Source organism: Glycine max, chromosome 6 (assembly GCF_000004515.6).
Source record: "Glycine max cultivar Williams 82 chromosome 6, Glycine_max_v4.0, whole genome shotgun sequence".
NCBI lineage: Eukaryota > Viridiplantae > Streptophyta > Magnoliopsida > Fabales > Fabaceae > Glycine > Glycine max.
In genome coordinates this window covers 17718180-17743364 of record NC_038242.2, presented here as the reverse complement: position 1 = coordinate 17743364, position 25185 = coordinate 17718180, and the positions used below count along the sequence as shown (strand labels likewise).

Below are 25185 nucleotides of genomic sequence, written 5' to 3'. Positions count from 1 at the left end.
TAATATAATTTAAATTTTTAAAATTGATACACCACGTTAAATTGAAGATAATTTGTTTTTGTAAATAAGCCATGTTAATTAGAGATCAGGGGTGGTTTAGATTAACCCCGCTGGTTTAGATTATTGTTTGTAGTTTAGACTTTGAATCAATTTTAATTTGAATTCTTTTTTGCTTAAGAATTTGAATTTGAAATTAATTTTTAAAATTTAAATTTTGATATATCGTATTAAGATTAATAAAAATCTTGTGATAAATTAAGATTATAATTCGTATTACACAAATATTTGGTCTACTTATAATATAAGTATTTTATGTTTAAAAGATTATTATTGTTATCTTTATTATATCAATTGCCTAAAAGAAGATTATTATCTAAAGATAACAATAATAAAGATAACAATAATAATCTTTTAAACATAAAATACTTTTATATATATATATATATATATGTGCCTGTTTGCACCACAAGTATAGGATTTCACTTTTGAGTTTCACCCTCACCTGTTAGCAAATTAAGCAAAGAAGATGAAAAGCAAGCAGTTTACTCTTCCGCTGGCTCCTACCCTCCCTGACGAGTTAATGGAAGAAATTCTATTAAGGTTGCCGGTGAGATGTCTAGTGCGTTTCAAATGTGTGTGTAAGTCGTGGCTTTCTCTTATCTCCGATCCCCAATTTGCTAAATCCCATTATGATCTAGCTTTTGCACTCACCCACCGACTTATCCTATGTTGTGAAACTAATTCCATAGACATAGAGGCACCACTTAATGATGATTCCACAGAATTAACGCTTCACTTCCCAAATCCATCACCAGCTCACATTCAGGAATACGTACCCATAAATGTTGTGGGATCATGCAGAGGATTTCTACTCTTAAACACGGAGTTGTTCGACATCATTTATTTTATAATATGGAATCCATCAACCGGTCTCAAGAAACGATTTAGTAAACCATTGTGCTTAAAGTTTTCATATTTATGTGGCATTGGGTATGACTCATCAACTGATGACTACGTGGTAGTGTTGTTATCAGGCAAGGAGATCCATTGTTTCTCTTCGAGGTCCAATTCATGGAGTTGCACTACGAGTACTGTTCTGTATTCCCCTATGGGGGGTTATTTTGATCATGGATTTCTCTTGAATGGGGCTCTTCATTGGTTGGTTCAATCTCATGATTTTAATGTCAAAATCATTGTATTTGATGTGATGGAAAGGAGATTATCGGAGATTCCACTGCCACGTCAATTGAAAGAAAATCGTTTATATCATTTGAGGGTACTGGGAGGATGTCTCTGTCTCTCCCTCTGTTTTTCTACGGGTTACCCAAAATTGTGGATTATGAAGGAATACAAAGTGCAGTCCTCTTGGACCGTTTTATTTGGTTTCTCAACTTTTCTTGATGGTCCTAATGACTTTGCTCCAATTTGCTCCACCAAAAACGGTGAAATTTTGGCATATGATTGCGAAAATAAGATATTAATGAGACTTAGTGACAAAGGCAAGCGGCTTGAGCAACGCAGGACTAGATGTAACCATATTTTTATGCATAGTGAGAGTTTGATATCACTCTCTTCCAATGAAGAAGAACAACAATAACAAGTTAGAAGAATTCATTCAATTATTATTATGTAATATTCTCCCATCCTTTTATTTCGCCATTTTATATATTACTATGTATATTTAACATTTAACATGCATAGTGAAAAATTAGTGTCAAGTTTACACGTAGAATGCTTGATACATGATTTGATTCCTTTGCCCATCTTGTACTCTCCCCCTGTTAGCTAATACATAGTTTTTCTTCTTCTAACAAATAAAGTGATACATGAAATTAGACAATTTAATTTAGGGAAATTATTTGATGTCTCACTTGGGATATCACAGATAATTTAAGTGGGAAACTATTGAAGAAAGAAAAACACCCGAAGTTTTGAGTGGATATTCATTCTAATTAGGATTTCCAGTGAGATTTCAAAATATCACAGTATTGAGTGGATATTCATTCCAATCACGGATAGATGTGGTCGATAGGGTCTCAATTGTGACCATAATGTGATCAGGTAAAGTTAAAAAATCTTGATGTTACAGCTCAAATTAGGATCATACCATTTTTTAAAACCTTACAAGTAATTATGCTCCATTGATTGTGACAAGCAGAAACTTTTGTTTCCATCTCACCACAGTTCTAGAACTCTGCAACAGTCGCAATCGAATGTGTAGAATAAAATCTGATAGCTTCCATTTAATTGTGGATACACATATAGTTTATGTTTTTATATTGTGCACACAAGATTTGTAGAGTACATAACACCCAAATAGAAACCCAACTCACCCAAGAATTTCCAACTACTAACTTCAATCCATAGAATTGAACTTCAAGTCATTATAAATCTTCTTAACCATCTTCATATCTGTTAGAGACAGAGGAAAAGGAAACAATGCATTCCCTTGAATTCGAGGACAAGGGGCCTCCTCTCTACACTAAAATTTCTGATAATTGTTCTTCTGTCTACTTTATTCATATATTCTAGTATTTATAGGGATACAGAATTATCTCATAACAAATATCTCATAACAGAATTGATTCTTCCATATAATAGAACTCACCATCCACTACTAACAAACTCTAACAGACTTTGGCACTTTCCTAAAACACTAGGACATGATGTTGCTACTACACCCTGCAGCCCCTATACGAAATCATTAAGATAAATTGGTCTGATAGTGCTCTCTTGGGCCTGCCTTCTTGGGTTGATGGAACCTCTGGTTGGACTGCTGCTTCATTGTTCCCCAGTGGTGATGGTTCTGGTTCCTGATTGCTAACAATATCCCTCGGTGCATTGGCAATACAGAGCTGCATACCATACTCAAGCTGCAATTCTTAGATCCACAACGAGGATCAAGGCCACAACATGGGAAAAATATATGTCCAGAACATTGTATGATGGAGAAAAAGAATTGCTACTTTGCAAAATAATACCAAGTTAGATTTTGCGTTTTTCTTTTTTCAAGAACTGGAACATAAAATGTTAGGATCGATCTTTGAATTAAACCATTGTTTTGTTTTCACCTTCTATAAGCATAAAGCCAGAGATATAGATTTTCAGAAAAACATGCAAAACCTAGGCATTACAAATGACATTATTAAACAAAAACTGTCAAAAAAGTTTCTGAAGCAAGGAATAAGCTTGTGAAGTAAGGAATTGAAATGAGACTACAACATAAAATTTATCACCAGCAGGAAAATTGTTAATAGAATGTCAAGCTCAGATAAGCTAGAAGTTTACTGGAGTTTAAAATGATAACATTTGCACCAAGGATAACATTTGCACATTTGTTACACCAATTAATTTATCAAGGTGGATTATAGGCTCTCTCACATCATGTTAAATTTAATCTATTTTAAAACTAATGGACATTAAGTAAAATTGTTCAACATATATATAAGTTATACCAAAAAATTAAGATAGACGATATGAAACTTTCCAACAATAAAGGCCAAATTAAGAATACACTATGTATCTAGAGAATTATGTGTTAAACCTGTTTTTTTTTTTTTTTTTGGCTTCCATAATGGTAGACCCTTCTCATGTTTTCTTGGGGTTTTTAATTGATTTTAGTTTTCTGCATTATCTCATATTCATTCATAAAATTTAATATATATATATATATATATATATATATTAATGGGAAAATAGTTCTAACATCAATTTAGGAGCCCTCTACAGCTCCCCCTGCTCTCTACAACTGGAGAACGCTGGGAACAACAGTTGCTTCCACTTATATTCCACACCCTTGTTTTAATTAGTTGCGTACGTATAATTAACTAGTGTTTAGCAATCTATTTAGGGGAACTACAACAATGATACGTGTCTATAATTGAATTTGACTTCAATACTCGTACTACCGTTCCTGGTGAAGAAATGTTTCAATAGTGTTTCTATATACAAGTTGTTAGAACTTGACAAGAAAAAAATTATATATAACTAATTAACTACATAAGTTAGCCTTCTAAATTTTTATATTTGACCTTCTACGGAATTCTAAATTAGTGGACAAAAATTATTCGAGAAGGATTCAAATAGTAAGATTCAACTCTGACTGTTTGTCTCGCTTTCTTTGGACAAAACGGCAAAGCTAAAAGACTTTACCATAGACTCTCATTAATGTAATACTAATATCGAGTAAACTAATACTATTGGGGTAGAAAAAATATGTTTTAAAAGTCAACATGTGTGATATTATTATAGTTAAAAAGATCTAATTATGATTCTGAAAATGATGACAACGGGCCTATACCACTAATTGTTTTTTTATACACCATTGATCAGTTTACATATTTTACATGTACTTATATTTAGTTGTTAGTCTTGGTTTTGTTGGTACGTATATATAATTGAATTTGAACTGATATTAATATACTTAATTATTATATATGAATATAGTCTATACATATATTAAATTAGAATATTATTTTATGTAAGAATGAGATGAAATTATTACGATATATATATATATATATATATTAAAATTTATATATATAGACGCAAAATTATTTTATTTTATTTTTGGTTATGTTGGGCAGAAATTTAAACACAGGAGACATGGGGTTTTATGCGAAGACGATGAATAACTTATACGTACTGTGACAATTTCCTTTAGAAATAGGAACCAAAACAAGATACACATATTAGTGCATTACGCAGCAATATTTTTTAGTCAAAACTCAAAAGAAATAACAACCCAAATAGCCAAAAATGTTATCGTAGTGTGAATGCCAGATTCGAGTTTCACTATAAATATATAGGTCAATCCTGATAAGTAAACCATACTTATAAAGCAAATCCTGACATTGATCCCACTTGTGCTTAGTGAGGCTGCTTGACAAAATTGGATGGTGAAATAGTGTGAGTTGTGACCAACCCTTGACCTACCACACCCACTTCCCTTTGTTCTTCATTTCATTACTGTATGTTTTTTTGCTATTACTGTTTCTTGTTTTCGTTTACATTCTGATTTGGAAAAATGAGAAATTAGTGCTTTTTTTCTTCAAAAGTGCTTATTTAACATATTTTATATGATATTAAAAATTTACATAATAAAATTGACTGTAAAATTAATTGAAAATAATTTATTTTAACAAAATTTACCAAAAGGTTTGGCCAAGTGGGATAAAACATTGTTGTGCTCACATCTATTTAGCAAAAGAATCTAGGTTCTATTTTTTTCATATGTAATTATCATGTCTCAGTCACGCATCGCGAGTTAGATATGTCTTTGACTTGGTATATTGTGAGACACTCATGATCTCCAATGAGGACAAAAAAACATCAAATAAATTGATTTAATATATTTTATGATATTAAAATTTACATCATATTTTATATATATATATATATATATATATATATATATATATATATATTAATTTCTTAAACTCAAATAAATTTCTCACTCCTTGCAATTATATATCAAAACTAAATGAAAGGAAGAATGAATCACATGGGCTCAAGTTCAAAGTCTTCAACTCAAACATCACACATTACATTAATTAACTCCCTTGATTCTTTTTGGTTTACATTTACCTACTTGTTTTGAGCTGTCTCCTATTTTTAGGTGCCGGATTTGTGAGACCGTAGATTACAGTATCTAATTTTGTTAATCATCTCCGATAAAATGAATGAAACAAAATTGGTTTATTAATTCAATTGTCAGCTGGGTTCACACTATATATAGAATCATATAAACCTACGACACTACTAGGGTTTGTCGTTATTTACCAAAACTGTCAAATTTTTTAAGTTGATCTAAAGAAAGATATACATAAATGAATAGATAATAACCAAAAAAATCTCGCATTTTTTATAACTTATTTTTTTGGTGTGATAATAACTAAACATATATAGTGATATGACTTTGTTCTTTTAAAAAATGATGACATTAAAATCGTCTTTTGGCCTTTGAGCAATGAAGCATAATTATATATAGTTCGAAGAGGGGCAATAAATTATAGAAACATTTTTTGGTGAATAATAAATTATAGAAATTGATACACACCAAACATGAAAAAGAATGCAACAGTAGATTCAACAAAGTCGATCACGCAACATGCGCATAGGGTGTCCGGCACTGTATTTACAGGAAAGCTAATTGAATTATATTTTTCTTTTGTAATTATAAATTTATTTAATATATTTATTTTATATATATATATATATATATATATATATATATATATATATATATATATATATTCTTGTACATGAGCAAACAATTCAATCAATAAAGTTAGGCTTATCATAAAAAAATGTCGGGCGACCAATGCAATTATGCATAAAGTTGTAGCAAACTAGCTCATCAGCAACAAAGAAGTACCAAGATTCCTGTCCCTTCATCGGGTTCGTGTATGCTTGATAATGGAAAGTAATTTTAAAATACAAATCATGAAAACAATGTTTATGAAGTTTCTAATTATGGATTAAATTGATTGTAGTTTTTTAGTTAGAAGGACAAATTAATTAATATAACATTCATTTTATGAATGACAAACCAAATAATTATCAGCCAAACCATCACTCACCATATGGATCAACCGTTAATTATCTTATGTTTAAGATGAGATATATAATTATATTAAATATTTAAAAAAAAAATATCGGCTATCATAATTTTATTTGCTTTCAACAAAATTATCTCTCTTAAAAGATATCTATAGTCTTTAAATTTATTATTTCTGCCAATTTTTTTGAATGACCGAATTAATTTTCTATTTCAACAATTACAATAAGTATTTATAATTTAATGAAAAAAACAAAGAAAACGATCTCCCTGACAAAAATACACATAGACAAATTAATTATGGATTTGCCTATTCTTTAATTAGTAAATGGCGCATGTAAGGTTATTTTTGGTAAAATTATTTAAAAAAATTAGTTAATTGGTATTTAAATATTAATTGAAAGTTGAAAAACTATATTTTTAAACCACATGTTTTAATCAAATTATTTGATGAAGCAACTGAAAATTTAAAATTAGATTAATAGATATAAAATTTTACCTTAAATAGAAAAGATTAAAAAATAAATCTAATAATTATTCAAGGATAAAAAGGGAACAAATCTAAAAATGAGATTAGAAGCACATTTCAAAAGTATTACTTCAAGTAACATCTCAAAAAACGCTAAAAGTTATTAAAAAAATATTTAAATAATCAAACAAATTTTTTAACAAGTAAAAAAACTAAAATGTAACTCAAATATCTTATCAAACACATTCTAAAATAACAACATATCCATTACCCATTACTTATATATAATATAATATGAACTATAAATAAATCTTAGTGATATGATACTTTTTCTGACACCATATTTTTATACTCTTTATCTAAATGTTTAAAATTTATTGAATTAACAGTTTTAAATAAATTTTAACCAATCATATAGAATATAAAAAATCACCAAATATATAGATAATTTGGTATGTGATTGCTTAAGCTTAACTAGAAGAGGGTTTTATATTCTGGATATACAATTACATTAAATACTATATTTAAGAAAAAAAATCTTTATTATCCATAATAATTTTACCTAACTTCTGAAAGATATTTATGATAAAAAAATATTATATATATATATAGAGAGAGAGAGAGAGAGAGAGTGGTAGCATTTCTGATATAATAATATAATATTTAACCCAGAGTTAATTAAAGCAGTTAATAAGTCAGTAAAGTTAATTAAAGCAGTTAAGTCAGTAAAATATTGGTGAGAGTAGCATCTATAGTACCGAACAAATTAAATTGATTAATTGCTTTTGAGCCTCATTACCGGATAGAAAGATTTTGATTAGCTCATGGGAGGCAGCAATTATAGTTTATTATCAGTTTTCTTTTTTTTCTTTCTTCTTAGGGCGAGGGATGCAAAGGGATTTTTAAGGAGGCTTAATATAGTGATGGTACATGTCCCACATAATACTCCACAAGTTAAATTAAACCGATAAAAGAAAGCCTAAATAACTTTTTCATAATGAAAATTCCATCAAACGGTCAAACCACTTATGACTAATTAATTATATCTAATACATTTTATAATATATGTTTATATAAAAGCAGCAATCAATCAATCTTCTGCTCGCGAAAAATAATTTTATTTTAATCATAAAATAAAATTGTCTTTAAATATAATATTAGTTTTCTTTATTGAACTTGATAAATGGTACACGTACAATTAGTTGCTTTAATTTCAATGAAAAATATAAAATAAAAATTGATCAATTATATTAATCGAATTGAATTATTCTCGTTTACGTTGAAATATCAACTAATATAGTTTTAGGTAAATATTTGATTTATATATTAAGTTCTGCATGCGTTGAGGAAGAGAAGTGTTAGCCATACATTCTGACACACTTCCTTTATCACATTAATTTGAATGACAAAACAATTTACATCTAATTTTTAAAAAAATTGACACCATAATATTGTTGACGCTAGTATTAATGACGAAAATGTTTTTTCACTAAATTTTTATCACTAATAAATTATTTTCTTGTATTGGCAAAACTATAGAATTATACGGACTGTCCTAGGTTATTTTAAACCTATCAATTAATAAATAAATAAACAACAGTGATAATTTTATAAAACTACCCTTATTAGATTCAAAAACTAAAATAATTCCTCCGTTTTAAAATATAACTCGTTTTAGAAAATAAAAAACATTATTTCAAAATATAAGTCATTTTATAAAATTAATATTATATTAAATATTTTATTTTCAAAATTATCCTCAATCAATATTTCAGGCATTAATACAAAACTCATTTTAATTCTCTTTTTCCTAAGTCACTAGTATTTATTTATGCATCTATATAACTGATTAATTTCAAAAATAATTTGTTTTATCACAAGTAACACATATTTGAGATTGCACTTCTCCTCTCTCTAATAGATCTTCTTAATAACATTTTTTTATGTTGTTGAGATTGCTCTAAAGGTATTTAAGGGAGAATCTCATTAATGTCTTGTTCTGAAACACTGTTAATAGTTTGAGCATTGTCTTCTATTACTTGAATTGTGTCTGGAATAGTATAAGTACGAGGACTTAATCACTGTAAATAACAGTTATTTCTCAAAGACAACATTTTATGTTCTCTTCCTTCTCAAACTCAAATTTTTTAAAAAATCTTGCATTTTCCATCTTGAAAAAGGATCTTGAGGTGAGATTGTAAAATTTATAGTCCCAAGGTATAAAAGTGAATCCCACTTCATTTTACTGTTTATTTTTTCTCTTTTTTATTCTCTTTCCACTCAAGCCAATATACCCTTGAACTCAATACTATTTGCCATTTTTTTGGGTTTAGGATACCTATGAAAAACATGTTTGGTAATAAGGAAGTCTAATTTAATTGAGTTAGTGGGGAATCTAGAAAATTTATTTAGTGGGAGAAAAAAAATTGATAATATTTTCATAAAAAAGTTTATAAGTTTTTATAAAAAGAAAAACATAATCTTATGACAAAAATTCTAAAATACTTCTACACATCAATGTAATCTCTTTTATCTCTTATAATTTCTTACTTCATTTTTAAAGAAAACAAATTTTGTTTGGAGGGCATAACTTATTTTTTAATAGTGATACAATTGAGTAGGATATGTGAATTATTATAAACATTCTGAAGCGTATCTTTATTTTTCCTATGGATAAAAAATAGCATGTCTCATTTTTTTATTTTAAGAGTAAAATAGGTATTTTGTTAATTCCTTTAAAATTTGAAAAATTTATAATTTTAGTCTCTCTAATAAATTTTATCTATTTTGGACGCTCTAATTTTGAAATGCACTATTTTTGGTGTTTTGGGCTCTCTAAATTTGAAAACTTTTGGTTTTTCAAGCGTTATCTAAACCATTTTTCCTCTTTATAAAATATTATTTAAACCACTAGGAGAATCAAAAGTGCTGCTGGATTTCAAATTTAGAAGGACCAAAATTAAACAATTTTTAGAGTGGTGAAAATCAGATATTTGAAATTTTAGAGGGACTAAAAATATATTTTATTCTTATTTTAATTTACTTGTACATTTTTAAATAAATAATATATTGTTATTATTTTGTATTATTTCAAATAATATATAATAATTAATAACAAAGATTTTAAAGAAAAACATTAGGAATGGAATTATATTTATAGTTAGATGCTTAATTTTAACTTTATTATTTAATTATATTATAATTTAAATTATTCAAATATTAAAATAATAATTATAATTTTAATAATTGTAAAAACAAAATTTTAACTCTAATATATATACCCTACTTTAACAATTTAGAGAAAATTTGAACCTAACCCGCTCCAAGTTAAAATGGATTTTCCTTGTCAAAGCCAGATCAAAATTGGACAAGGTTCCTACAAGTTTGAATTTGATTTTCCTGTCTAATTATATATGTACATTTTGAAGGAGGTGTCCTAATAAAATAATAATAAAATCAATGTTATATTATTGTTTAACGGCATAAATAGAAACTAAAATCTTAACGAAAAAAATGTATACGAATTTTGAGCGATTAAACTTTTATTTAAGAATTAAAACCCAAAATTTAAAAAGTTCAACAACTAAAACATTAATTAATCTTACATTTTATTGAACTGCTATAGCCTTGTCAATGATATAATTATTTTTCTTTGTCCACCTAACCCCAAACTTAAACCAAGAGACTAACCCCCAATTCCCACCTTTAGAGCTCGAGCTATATATGCAGTACTTTTTTATTTCTTTTTATTTCTTTCCATAAATTTTCCTTGACGACGAAAGTTTTTTACATGGTCCACGACAGAAAACTTCAAATTTTTTGCTAACTGATATCCGCGAACACCAATCTCTATATCCTATGCTCTATTTCCTACACTTCATAGATTTCTTACATGGTCCACACCCTAGCTAGTGCTTTAAAGGGAAAGATAGACTCATAAAAATAAAAATAAAAAAATCATGAGCTTACAATATCAATATAACAAACCAAGATTGAGGTGAATTTGTTGCACCAATAGTAAGAAAAAAATAGTCAACTATATCTACAGCAACTGTTATAATTAATCTAGGATTCTAGGGTTGGCTACAAAGTATTAATTAAGTATATATAGATATTTTTATAAACATTTCTATTTATACTTTCGCTTTAAACTATATTAAAAAAAAAAACCGAAGACTTGCTAGTACATACCTGTAATAATAATGATGAATTTAAATGTTGGAGCTATATAGTGCGGTGCCCTCTCTCTCAGGTTACCCAAAAAATAGTATAGTATACTGAAAATATGATAGGGCATGTAGAGGTCTACGTGTCAAATCATCATGTTTTTCATCTTTCACTTTGAGTCATATATTAATATACAGCATGCTTAATCATTTATAAAGCTTCCATAAAAGACATATATTCACCGTTCTAAACTCCTGATTGCATTATCATTATTCAGACTAACTAATAACAAAATATATATATATATATATATATATATATATATATATATATATTAATGCTGAACTGTAGGAAATTAGAATGCACCGGATTTAAAAGTAACTTTCTAAAATTGCTTGACATATTCATGAAATGGCTCGTTGGCACGTCATTTCCCAAGGAAAATCAGTATGGACAGTGATAATCACACTGATAATTAAATAAAAGAAGGTTACCTTTTTCCTACAATTAGAAGCCAGCAAGAAAGAAAAAATGAAAATATGTACTTCAGCTGCAAGAAAGTCGTCCCAAAAGGTAGCAAGAAACTATCAAGTTTCTAATTGGGGGTAAGGTTTATAAATTCAACTTCTAGTGATCTGAGCGTAAAAATATATATAATTTAAATTAACGTAACATAGTTTATGTTATTTTAGTTATAAATATGAAGTATTTTTTAACTTTGTCAATAATTAATTTATGTTAAAATGTCATGTGATCAAATTTTAGTGGATTTTTATCTTAAAAGCAGTGTCGTTTTAGACATTTTTGTGGTCCGAAGAAAAAATCGAAAAAGGAACCCTTAAACAACGGAAAGGTATCTAATAAATAATTAATCAACAAAAAAATTTATGAATTTATAAATTCAACTATAAAAAAATAAAACACAAAATTCTTATATATTAAAAAGTTCACCAAAATGAAGTTTATAAAATTTTTTTTATTCAGATTTTTTTAAAATTGTAGAACTCCTTAAAATGAGAGCCCTAAACCATCGATCACCTTGCATATGTATATAACTGGCACTGCCTAAAAGTCTTGATTTCAAGGTCAATGTTAGGGTAGACTACTTTGATAGGTGATATATTTTGATCATAATTCTTAACTATTAGATTAATCTTAGTATTGTAAATCATTCCACACAAAATCCCCTACCCCTCAAAGCAACTATCGTTTGTCGTTGTCAGTACTATTTTCGACGAAAACATTTTTTTTCCACCACTACACACCCAATCCCTTACCCCTCTCAGCAATTGTCGTATGAATCACTCTCATCCTTATGCAAAGTTTATGTTCTCCTCGACCTTGCACCTTTCTGTCAAACCCAAGCATGGTAGTTGCATATTTGTTTCCTTTGTCGTTATCACACTGTCGTTCCCCATTAAAGTCATTCTCTTCCTTGACATTCGTTTTATTGTCGCAACTTTGACTCTGTAAATATGTTGTAAAGCCTCGTTGACATCCTCACGATGAATTGCGTCAACATTTTCATAGCCAAAACAAATTTCCTAGAAGGGGAATAATGGTGATGAGGTAGTTGGAAACTATGGAAGGACGGCTGAAAATGGTGGAGAGAAAGGGAGGGAGAATGAGGGTAAGAATTTGGTGTGATTAGGATTTAAGTTTATGAAACATGACGGTCTATGGTGATTTGCGGCAGTTGTTGCTAGGGAGAGATTTGTGAAAGTGATAATTTGGTCTAAAAGATATAAATATGACATATGAAATGAGATCAATGTAACAATTTAGAATTATTGTCATTTGAAATATTGATTCACCGAAGTAGTGACCTAATTTCAAATATAATTTGTATTTGAATAACTTTATTTTTCAAATAGATTTAATTTTATTTCATTATAATTAACATAATATTTCTATAATAAAATTTCAATGTTATAAATAAATGTTCCCCCTCCACCAAACACGCACCAAATAAAAGGAGAGATAATTTAAATATTTTACTTTAACCCCTCATTGGTCAGAAAGGACAAGGGTGTGTGTGGAGTTCAATGAAAGTGGCTATATGGCATTAGTTAGAGAGCATGTTTTTCTTAATCAAAATCAAAATGAGATCAATTGGGTTAATTTTCCTTGGTGACATGATGGACCCAAACTCTCCATTCAGTGCACTTTAGTCCTCCAACCCTAATCACTACCCTTCACACCCACTTTGAAATTTCCCGAGTCCAACATCCCAAACCTTTCTTCCTAAGAAAAGAGACAGATAGATAGATAAATCTAACTAAGGTCAATGTCAACATCGTGGAAGTTAGACCAATATATTCCCATTTCCAGAGTGGCACCACACCAAGAAGAATTTTTTTTTTCTGACTATATACCAAGAAGAATTTTCGTAGCATAGAGATGCCTACTCACCTTTATTGTTGTTATTATTATTAATTTTACCTTTCAAATTGGAACTCAATAATAATCGTGGGCCACAACAGTGATGAAAGTAAAGAGGAATTGTCAGAGGTGGGGAGGAACCGTAACAGTAGGAGGAGATGGGAAGTTAAAAAAAGAAGATCTAGAAAGAGAAATATCCACACCTCACCAAGGCACCATGGATCTGCTTACCTTTCTTTTCTTTTCACTTTTGCTTTGTTTTTTATTAATATAATAATCTTTTCCCCCTCACAGAACTTGGCATGTGAGCAATGCTACCTCATCATCACATTTTTCCGGTAAAGAAAACTAAATTATCAACTAAAAATAACAGTTGTTTATCAACAAGATTCTTATTGTTTTAAAATTAAATGAAAAAATTTATGTTTAAATGTTTAATTACATTTTTAATTTCTCAAGTATCACAATTTTTGTTCCTCATATTTTTTTATTAGTTTAATATTAGAACGAAATATTCATCAGTTTTATCGACAACTAATTTTTATTTAAAAAATCTGATTAATCACTTTATTTTTAATGGATTTTATCTTGTTAATTACATTTTTTTCATCCACACAATTGAAACTCATTCCAATATCACTCAATTCAATTGGACCAACCACTTATTAAATATTTTAATTATACTAATTTGGTGTCTCATATCATTTCTTATTTACAATGAGATGTTTATTTATTGTCATGTCTAATTTTCCACATCAATTTTGTTAAATACATTAGATATATCATTATTAGAAAATGAAATTTAACACATAAGCGTCAGCCTAAGGGTCTAGTGGCGAGAAGTTTAGGTAATTAATTACATAAAAGTATAGAATTCATATTCAATTTTCATTGTTATCATTATATAAAAAAATACTAGATAGAATTAAAATTACACAGTTGTAATTCCTAAAGGACTAAAAATGAACAATTGTATGTTTCTCAAATCACGATCAACATGATGTGAGCGCATCGCAAGAGAATTCCCCTCTTGTCTTCCTTGGTTACGTCGTGCCCCTTTGCCTTCTCTATCACATCCCCACCATGGCGTGAAGTGGTAAAACTAAAACCCCCAAGTTTTAAAATTAAAGAAACAAAGATTAAAAATTTAGAAAACAAATTAAGTGCTCTTCAAGTCAACAACAACCAGTGTGGAAGCAAAAAACCGAATTAATTAATTGATAATCTTTAGCAAAAGCGGAGTCACGTGCTGCCACGCGCTTCACAAAATCCAAAGCAATAGAAGCCCACCACAAGTCTCTGCCTTGCAGAGTTTCTCCCTTCCCTTGGCCATTTGGGAACAACCCAACACAACCAACCAACAAACCACACACAACAAAACACGAATGCAAACAAATGCAGAGAATATAAGATTTACTAACAGCATATTAGAAAGTAATTTCGGTTTCAGTCTCAAAGGAAATAAATAAAATAAATTATATCCCAGAGTCACACTTTTCCCATTATGAGTCCCTCCCGTGATTTAGGCATTCTATTTTAGAATTAGTTTAGTTTGGTTCCTATAGTTTTATTTTATATTTTTTAATTTTTATAGTTTGAAAATGATTTTTTTCTTAAAATTTATATTTTAATATTTTTTTAATTTTTATATTTTGAAATTGATTTTTTTAATGTTTATAATTATTATTTTAATTATTTTTTAGTCTTTATAGTTTGAAAGTGATTTTTTTAGTTCTTATATTTTATATTTTAATTCTTTTTTAGTTCTTATTATTAAAATATGAATAATATTATCAATTATAATTAACTATAAAAATATTAACAAGTAATTCGTAACTAATTTATCGTATGATAATTTCTAATAAAAAATAGTTGATTATTTATAATTAATTTATAAGTAATTATTTTTATATATTTTTTATAATAAGGATTAAAAGATAATTAAAATACAAAATTACTTTGAATCTATAGGGACTAAAATAAAATTAAAATACAAATTATAAGAATTAAAAAAAAATTAAAATATAAATTATATAAACTAAAAAATTACTTTCAAAAGACGAATCATAAAATTAAAAAAAAGAGTAATTTAACCTTTATTATTTTTATATTTATTAAACGAGATGTATTTTTTAAAGCAATTCTTTTCCAATAAAGTAACTATACGGAACAATAAAGCTCCACTTGAAATCAAAGACAAACTCTCTCCGTTGTTGATGCTTAAAGTTTTGTCATTATGAAATATAATTAATAATTATAAGATAGCATTGTATAACTTTTTAATATATATTTTTTTATGTCTCTAATGAATTAAGAAAAAATATTTACTCAATAGTAACAATTATTCTCATTAAGATACTTTATAAAAAAATATTTAATATTTTATTTTATTGATTTTGTAAAATAATAATTAATTTATAATAATTTTTTAAAACATTATATTATATAAAGCAAGAGAGTAATAATTGAACTAAAACAATCCTGTGTTAACTGTAGTAATTTATTATGATCATAAGACTTTCTCTTATGATAGATATTTAACATAGCTTCATGTTGAGACTCTCGAATAGAAGATTATTAATTAAGTTAGAATAAATAAATAGTTGATTGATGTTATTTTGGGTCACTATATTGTTGCAAACAAAAATTTAATTTTTTTGTGTGTTTGGAGGATGGTTGATAAAATTGATTTTAAATAAAATTAATTTTGATTAAAATTAATTTTAAAGTAACCTGTTTTATATATGAAAGTTATTATTATAGAATAAGTTAAAATTAAAACTTAGTATAAATTTTTTGTTCTTACACAAAAACTGTTCAAAGTTACTTTAAATTATAATTAATTTTAAACCTGAATCAATTTTAAATTTTAAAATCTTCTATAACATAAAACTAAAATTTAAAATTAATCTAAAATCAATCTGAACTCAAGATAAAGTGAAACCAAACATTTAGTAAAATCTTCCTTAAATATTTTTTATTGTCTTTCTATGTGCCTAATTTTAACCCAAGACTTTCATCCACGTACGTAGTACATAGTAATGGCCTTGTATTTATTTTATTATTTTGAAGAATGAGTTTATTATTATTAATATAATTAACCGTCCCTCCTCATTAAATCTCTTTTCCCCATCCGCAATTGCCGCAGAAGCAGCAGCGAGAGACAGGCAGAGAAACACAAAACGACGTTCCCTTTCTGCGTTCCACTAATTGAATTCCTTCACTTTCTTTCTTCACACTTGTATAAAGAAAAAACAAACGCAGAGCGCAGACTTTGTATCATCGTTCTTTGAATTGGGTCTCGAGGATCCGACCCGGATCCATGGGGTGCGTGAGCTCGAAGCAAGCGGTGTCGGTGACGCCGGCGATTGACCACTCCGGCGCGTTCCGGAGCAATGCGGGTGGTCTGGCCGAGCCGGAGAAGAAGAGGAGCAAGAAGAGGACCGAGTCTGGTGGAGCGAGTCAGAGCGAGGTAGGTGAGTCGGGGAGAACGAGTTCCAATTGCGACTCGCTCAGCTTCAGGCTGGGGAACCTCCACAAGTACGTGCAGGGCGAACACGTCGCAGCCGGCTGGCCCGCCTGGCTCAGCGCCGTCGCCGGCGAAGCCATTCACGGCTGGGTCCCCCTCCGCGCAGACGCCTTCGAAAAACTCGAGAAGGTGAAGAAGAAGAAGGGGTCACCAAATATGTTTTTAGTCCTGTATTTTTTGCGAAACTAGATTTTAGTCCACCCAACATAAACTTTTGATCAATTTGCTCCCTTAATTTTACGGGAAAAAACATTGATTTTCATCTCTCCCAACAGTCTATAACAAGGGAAGAAAATTTTTATTTTTCTAAAGTTCAGGAATCATAACTAAAGTAGGGGGATTACGAAAAAAAGAAATCATGACTTTTGTTTTTTCTTTTCTTATGATAAATATTAGATTGTTAATTTTATTAAAAATGATATTAATGGATTCAAAACAACGATCTCTCTTTTCTTTTCTTTTTTTTCTTCTCCTCCTTTTGTTAATTTTATTAGAAATAATATTAGAACCACTCTTCCTTTTTTCTCTTTATCATTTTTTCAATTACCGGGCTAATCCTATATTTCTTTTAAATCTCTTCTTACAGTGAAAACCGTCTGTCTGTGATGATAAACGGATATCACTGTTTTTTTAGAGTTCAGGAATCATAGTTAAAGTACGGGACTAATACTAATTTTCATGCAGAAAAAATGGAGACTAAAAATACATTTTTTCTTAAAAAATAAATAAATTAATCTTATTATTTTTATAATAATTATTTTGATTATGATTATGATTATGATTACGATGTGATGGTGATGATGATTAAGTGATTGAGTGGTGGTGGTTGATGTTGACAGATAGGGCAGGGGACGTACAGCAGTGTGTTTAGGGCGAGGGAGCTTGAGACGGGGAAGATAGTGGCATTGAAGAAGGTGCGGTTCGACAATTTCGAACCGGAGAGTGTGCGGTTCATGGCGCGTGAGATACTGATCCTGCGACGGCTTGATCACCCCAATATCATAAAGCTTGAGGGTTTGATTACTTCGAGGTTGTCGTGTAGCATTTACCTCGTGTTTGAGTACATGGAGCATGACATTACGGGGCTCTTGTCTTCCCCTGATATCAAGTTCACTGAACCGCAGGTAATAAACTTTTAATAATTTGAATGAAATAGAGGTGCGTTTTTTGTGTGTTTTTAGTGTCGTTTTCTGATCTCAATTAGAGTTTTTATTTGGCTAGTTTGGGTAATAAAGGGTATGTTTGTTGGATTAATAGTATGAATAAAATAATGTATACAAGGGATAATTCTCCTTAGTTAACTTTTAACTAACTTTTAAAGTTGACTTAAATTCAAAACTCAAATTATGTGCTTTTAGTGTCGTTTTCTGATCTCTATTACAGTTTTTACTTGGATATTTTGGGTACATAAAGGTTTGTATTAAATGTTTGTTGGATTAGTAATAATATGGATAAAATAATGTATATAAGTGAGATATAATTTCCATCTAGTAATTTTTTAACTTGAGTTAGATTGAAAAACTCAAATTCTAATACAGTATAAGAGTTTATTGTTTTTGATATTGGATTAGGCTCCTCAAATTTTAGGAATGTCAGGATAACTGAGATGAAACTCTAATTATGATCAGAGTACCAAAAGTAACTAAGGTATTTTATCTAAGTTATTTAGTAATAATAATAATAATAGTAATCATTAATCAATGCATTGTTGTGATTTTGTGTGGTGTAGTATTGTTTTTGGTTTTGTTGTTGAATGGATGAAATGGGTTTTCTGTATGTGCAGATTAAGTGCTACATGAAGCAGTTATTGGTTGGTCTTGAGCACTGTCACTTGCGAGGAGTGATGCATAGGGACATTAAGGGGTCGAATCTTTTGGTGAATAATGAAGGGGTTTTGAAGGTGGCAGATTTTGGGTTGGCAAATTTTGTCAATCCTGGGCACAGGCAACCTCTGACTAGTCGTGTTGTCACCTTGTGGTACCGGCCGCCGGAGCTTTTGCTCGGTTCGACAGATTATGGTCCAGCTGTTGATCTCTGGAGTGTTGGCTGTGTCTTTGCGGAGCTGCTTGTTGGAAAGCCTATACTTCAGGGGAGGACAGAGGTATTAGACTTTCCAAAATGTATGGATTTTTCCTGTCATGGTGAATGTTAGTGTAGTGAAGTTGATTACATTTTTATTAGAAAAAAAATTAATGGCAAACCTATAAGAGTGTGCTCTGTATGGTAAGTTTAAAATAACTTTGAAGATGTATAAGAATGAAGAAATATGACAATGCCTCAACCCTCAAGGAAGCCACTGATATGAAAATGCTTGGCATGAGATGGATATTTGAGTTTCTTTGTTAAGCTTATATGCAATTAAAAAACTACTTAAAATAGTATCAATTCAAATAAATTTTGGCAGCAAGGTGCACTGAGATTTCAGTTCAATAACTTTTGATATCCTCTCTTTCTTCCGGGGGTAAAGATTCCATTTCCTTTTTCAGAATACAAGTGCTTTATTTCCCTTTTACATAGTAGCTTTTGATATTGTAATTCTATTAGAATGGTTTTTATAGAGTAATGTGCACATCATTGGTCAATTCTTATGGTCCATGGCAATTTAAAAGAATTGGATCTGATCTAATGTAAGCAATATGCAGCTTTCAAACTGAACCGCAGGAATTTTCACTTAAGAATTAGGTCAGGTTCTAGGCTGGCCACGTTAGCACTTGTTCTTTAAGGAAAATAATAATAATAATAATAATAATTATAATTGATTAACTCTCAAGACCGAGCCTTACAGTTACACTGCATGTTTACCATATATTAGTGTCACCATTTTCTCCCTCTCTGAAAAAGCAATAATCTTAAGTATATTTCATGCTTACATAATGATTATAGCTTTTGTTCTCCTAGTCTTACATTACTATATCTGAGTTGCAGTATAAATTTTGAATATAATTCCATATTTTTACCACCAAATATTGAACAGAGCTGAAGTTTGGATCCCATACCTATTGCATGACAACATGAGATTTCACAGCAATTTGTCAATAGGGTCATTTAATATTAATGCTATCATTACTTGTTCAGTATTTTAAGATTGCCAACATTCTATTTCTCAATAAAGATAAAAGGGAGAATGTAATAAAACTAAAGAATATGATCATGATACCTATTATTAATTTTCATATAAGGAAGTGTTTCAATCTGAAAATCACTTCAAATGTTAGACCAGATGCTAATCAGTTTGCGGTTAATAAATGAATCAACTGGAAATGCCAATTCTGACACTATGATTTGAAACTCTTCTAAATTCATATTTGTTACGTATGCAGGTTGAACAATTGCACAAAATTTTCAAGCTCTGTGGCTCCCCACCGGATGAATACTGGAAAAAGTCTAGACTTCCTCATGCAACTTTATTTAAGCCACAGCAACCATATGATAGTTGCCTTCGACAGTCCTTTAAAGATTTGCCAGTGACCAGTGTACATCTGCTACAAACCCTTCTTTCTATAGAACCATACAAACGTGGAACTGCCACATCTGCTCTATCATCAGAGGTAGTTTAGTTTTGTATTTGTTGGAAACTCCTGAAATACCTTTTGTGGTTAATTTGAAATACCTGGCCTATTTGGTTTAACAAAATGTTTCCTAATTTTGTAGATAATTACAAAAATGCCTTTTCATTAATGTTTTCATTTTATTTCTCATTTTCAAAGATTTGTATAGGAAACCATAAAAACAAGGATTTTGTTGTTTACATTGTTTCTTGTAGAAATCTTTGAAACCAGAAAACATAGTGAAAATAAGGTGACGTTTTTTAATTATTTATGAAAACAGAAAACAAAAGTAGAAAATGTTTTTAAGACCAAACAGACCCTAATTTCTGTGTACTGCGTAGAATTAATCTTTCTTGCAGAATAATGTCTCTTGCCCATTTTTTGGGGGGATATATAAATATCAGTCAATTTCTTTTTATGACATTAGTCCTATATACAAAGCCATTCATCATTTATCTGAAACTTAATGACTATGTGAATCATTGAAATATGGTATGGACTCTTTCTAGTCCTTTGATATATCGTCCTAACCATTTTTCAGTATTTCAAAACAAAACCTTATGCGTGTGACCCATCAAGCTTGCCAGTATACCCACCTAGCAAGGAAATCGATGCAAAACACAGGGAGGAATCAAGGTGAGACTGATATTCACTGCTCATTTTATGCAGAGTTGTTGGAAAATAAAGCTTTAGCCTTTAGGTTGTCACATATTCAACTGATGATCTCTGGATTACCTCTTATCTGGTATGGTCAAAATAAGAGAAAGTCCGCATGTGCATTTCACCTGGTTGAGTCTACTGCCATACTTGGATTTCATAAGCCAATCCATTAATGAACATTTGTTTTTTGTTTTGAAATATTTTCTATGGGTTATTATATTGAGATATACTTATCTTTTAAGGCAAACCATGGCACGAGGAGTGGAGCTAGAAAATATTTATAGGGATAGCCAAACTATATGACCTATGAAAATAAAAAAAAAGAACGAAAACATAAAAAATGTTATAGAAAAGTCCCAATCTGTCAATATTTAACATTCACCATAGAAAATAACAAGTCAACAAAATTTGGAGTAGCCACTAAATTTTCTTTTAAGTAGCCAACTATGTTTATCTTAACTAGCCTCAAATGTTTTTAAGAAACGTCATAATAGAGTTCTGCCCTTGGTTGGTACAATGGAAATATTACTGCCTTTTAGCGTGCACTAGTTTGCCTTTTTTATATCTTTATAGGATTTGAAATTGGAAAGATGCAGTGAATAGTTCAACATCTTTGACAATATAAAACAAATAAAACCTATTCTTAACAAATTCCATTTTCATAAGCATTACTTATATATTTATCTTTAGTTTTTTCATGAAATCATACTGTGATGGATTTTCAGGAAAAAAATTAGCGGACGAGTGCGTGGAACTGAAACAAGAAAACCGTCAAGAAAACCTCTGGGATTCAATAAACTAGCCCCAGCAGAGGTCTATCTTGATTTCTATTCTTGCATCTTGGAATTTCTTATGTGCATCTACACTGGTTTACAGGAATGGTCTAATTACCATAAACCAATTCTCACTTAAGATTTCTCTTACAGGATTTGGCAAGTCAAACTCAGACTTCCCATAAGGTCAATGCTAGATCTTTCCGTGTCCTTGAAGAGGAGAGGACTAAAATAGGTGACAAAGCACAAAAGCCATCAAGTGGTAAACCTGAAGATGCTTCTCATGTGAAGAATGCTTCTCAAGGAGATATTCCCCTTTCTGGACCATTACAAGTTTCAACATCAAGTGGCTTTGCATGGGCCAAAAGCCGTAAAGATGACACTTCATTTCGATCCCATTGTCGAACTATTTCAAGAGGACATACTTTCAATCCATTAGAACCTTGTACATTAAATTCAAGGAATAATTTGGACACCAGAAACCAGGAAAATAAGGAGTTTTCTGGAGGATGCACCAATTCTAGGGGCCATGACCTTCTTGAAATTTCTAAACTTTCAATGCAGAATCAATGGAGTAAGTTTGATCGCCCAGATTCATTTGATGCTTCAGATGAGTACCATTCGCAAGAATTGTCTATCGCCCTTTATCATAGAGAAGATTCAGCTTCCAAGAGAAGTAACCTGGTAAGTTTGTAAGTTGGCCAGATTTTTTATATGGTATTAAACATGAGATATCATCTGCTGTGAAATGAAACTTATGTGACTCTTGCTGCATAATTATCTGTCCGTGTGTGTAGAGATTGATACAGGTTACTCAGGGAAAGAGGGAATCAGGAATTTATTATGCAGGGAATTAATATGAATGTTAAAATATGGAAAGAAGAAAGACAAAATTCGTTGAAATAACAGCATTGTTTAAGATTTGTCAATAACTAAATTTCTTCTTAGATGTCAGTTTAATTAAGTGATCTCCTTCTTAGTAAAGAAATTGATTTTATTGACTTTTATTTGTCAAAGATATAGGCCAATAGCAGGGACTAAGGACCAATTCCAAACTTGGATAATAATATATTGTTTAAACATAAAATCTCTTGCGTATTTGCCGTCATAGAATAATAAAGGATCAATACATGACAAAGCTCATACTCAGTTTTATTCAGGAATTTATTTATCTTATTGTGCTTTGCCCTACCTGTATCAAATTCTCGGACCATATGTCAACTATGCAATAATTTATGAATCCTTGCATTTACATAATTCATGTGTCCTTGCATTGAAATAATTCTTATTCGCTACAATCTTGCAGAGTTTTCAAGATCAAGGGGAAAAGGTTGAATTTTCTGGGCCCCTGCTATCTCAAATGCACACAGTTGATGAGCTCTTGGAAAGGCATGAGCGTCACATCCGGCGAACTGTCCGGAGATCATGGTTTCAGAGAGGTATAACAAGCTCATGGTTACCTTGAAAAGAAGCAATTGGTACCATTGCCGTTCTCTATTTTCTTCCTCACTTTTGTGCTTAGGCCTGAAATCAATGAAAGAATATTAAACTACACTATTCCAAAGCTAATCATTAGACGAGCCATTAACGAAACCGCTCCCCTTTCTCTCAATATTGACATGGCATTTCTTGTTAACATGTGAGCTCTGGATTGCAGGTAAGAAGCTTGGGAAGTAAATCAAGTAATTGCATGGGTATTTACTCTTGTAGGGCACAGACCTTGAGCATCATATCAAAATGATAGCTGGGAAGGCCATCTTCTTTCCCCAATCACACCACTATAAGCAGAGAATGAACATCTGACTTATACAATGACACACTGTCTAGCAGCCTGATCTGTTATATAGAAGCTGGGAAACTCAACAATTCAAGAACACCATTTCCAGCTTCCAATTTACAGAAAATCTGATGACCAATGCAAAGAAAAGAAGAAAGGTTTGAGTTCCCCTTTTCGGTCAATTATAGATAAAAAAAAAAAACTTGTTTATGTATGGTCTAAACTCCTCCCTTTTCCTGTCTTTGCTAATTGTTATCTACATGCAAGTCTTGTCCGGCAATTGTATATATTTCACCTGTTGTGACTGACTTGAGAATATAGTTAATCTACTCACCATTATTCAATCATTTTTTAGGCTTTTAATGAATCAGATATAGCAATTTATATATCTAACAAGCAATTTTTCTAGTTGGCTAGGAGCCTATTTTTGCTTCATACTTTATTCTCCCAACTTATACTGCTTCATTTTGTGGATCCTGAGTTCAAAATTGTCACTTTTCATCCTTGTTCGAGTTTCTACTGCTTCATGCATATTCATTACAAACGGGATCAACGATAAAATCCTGTAAAATGCCATTGCACTCGTGTATGCAAGTTGTTAAACCAAAAATGCCGAGATACTTTTCTCTACTTTAGGCTTATGCAAGAACTACAAATATTTAAGGTACGCCAAAATTTTATACAATTATGCATCTGTAGGATTTTCTTAATGAGTTGAAATTTGATCTACAACCAGAGTGAGATTTTTTACACTATAATGAATGATGTGTTTGCACATCACGAAAACTATGGCTTTTTAGGTAGTTCGGATATTCTTACTTTGGTAATGATTTAGATGTATATAATTGGATATATCATAAATTAAGTGGTAATCAAAATGAAATTTTATTGAAAACCTACTTAAGAGAAGGGAACCAGTGTGCGAACTGATTAGCAAAGCATGGCTCATCAACCACAACTTAGTTTGTTAGACGTGAATCTTGTCTCCTCAATTGCACTCTGTTGTTCTGGCTGAAGAAGTTGATGTGGTTTTTATTAGATATTAATTTTCCCTTTGTTCTTTTTGTACCTTTCTCAATGATAAAAAAAAAATGTTCACATTTTTTTTATGCAGTAGAAACCAAAGAAAGAAGCAAAGGAAAAAAGCTAAAGCCTAATGTGAGCCACATCCCTTTTATCAGTCAACACAATGTGTTTAAAAGATAGAAGTAACTATAAGTAATAAATAGAAATTAATGATTTTGGTGTGGAGATGGGTTGGACTAGATAGATTTTACAAGACTTGAGTGTGACTTGATTTTCAAATCAAATGCTCACGCTT

At 30.3% G+C, this 25185-nt stretch overlaps 2 protein-coding genes across 2 annotated transcripts; both read left to right on the top strand.

Moving 5' to 3' along the window:
- The first annotated feature begins 533 nt into the window (after positions 1-533).
- Positions 534-1757, top strand: LOC113001909 (F-box/kelch-repeat protein At3g23880). Its single transcript, XM_026128787.2, has one exon. The coding sequence runs from the start codon at positions 581-583 to the stop codon at positions 1595-1597; it is 1017 nt and encodes a 338-aa protein (XP_025984572.2). The 5' UTR covers positions 534-580; the 3' UTR covers positions 1598-1757.
- A 14939-nt stretch (positions 1758-16696) lies between these two features.
- On the top strand, positions 16697-24180 carry LOC100803328 (protein IMPAIRED IN BABA-INDUCED STERILITY 1). Its single transcript, XM_003527047.5, has 9 exons — positions 16697-17235; positions 17946-18230; positions 18890-19207; positions 20427-20654; positions 21196-21290; positions 22040-22127; positions 22241-22771; positions 23394-23526; positions 23745-24180. Exons 1-9 carry the CDS (start codon positions 16900-16902, stop codon positions 23762-23764), a joined length of 2034 nt encoding a protein of 677 aa, XP_003527095.1. The 5' UTR covers positions 16697-16899; the 3' UTR covers positions 23765-24180.
- Positions 24181-25185: the final 1005 nt, after the last annotated feature.

Excerpts from the sequence above, each read along its gene's own strand:
- LOC113001909 (XM_026128787.2), top strand. The coding sequence starts at position 581 with ATGGAAGAAATTCTATTAAGGTTGCCGGTGAGATGTCTAGTGCGTTTC.
- LOC100803328 (XM_003527047.5), top strand. The coding sequence starts at position 16,900 with ATGGGGTGCGTGAGCTCGAAGCAAGCGGTGTCGGTGACGCCGGCGATT. Across the intron at positions 22,772-23,393 it reads CTTCCAAGAGAAGTAACCTG|AGTTTTCAAGATCAAGGGGA; the intron begins GTAAGTTTGTAA and ends ACAATCTTGCAG. Across the intron at positions 23,527-23,744 it reads GAGATCATGGTTTCAGAGAG|GTAAGAAGCTTGGGAAGTAA; the intron begins GTATAACAAGCT and ends TCTGGATTGCAG.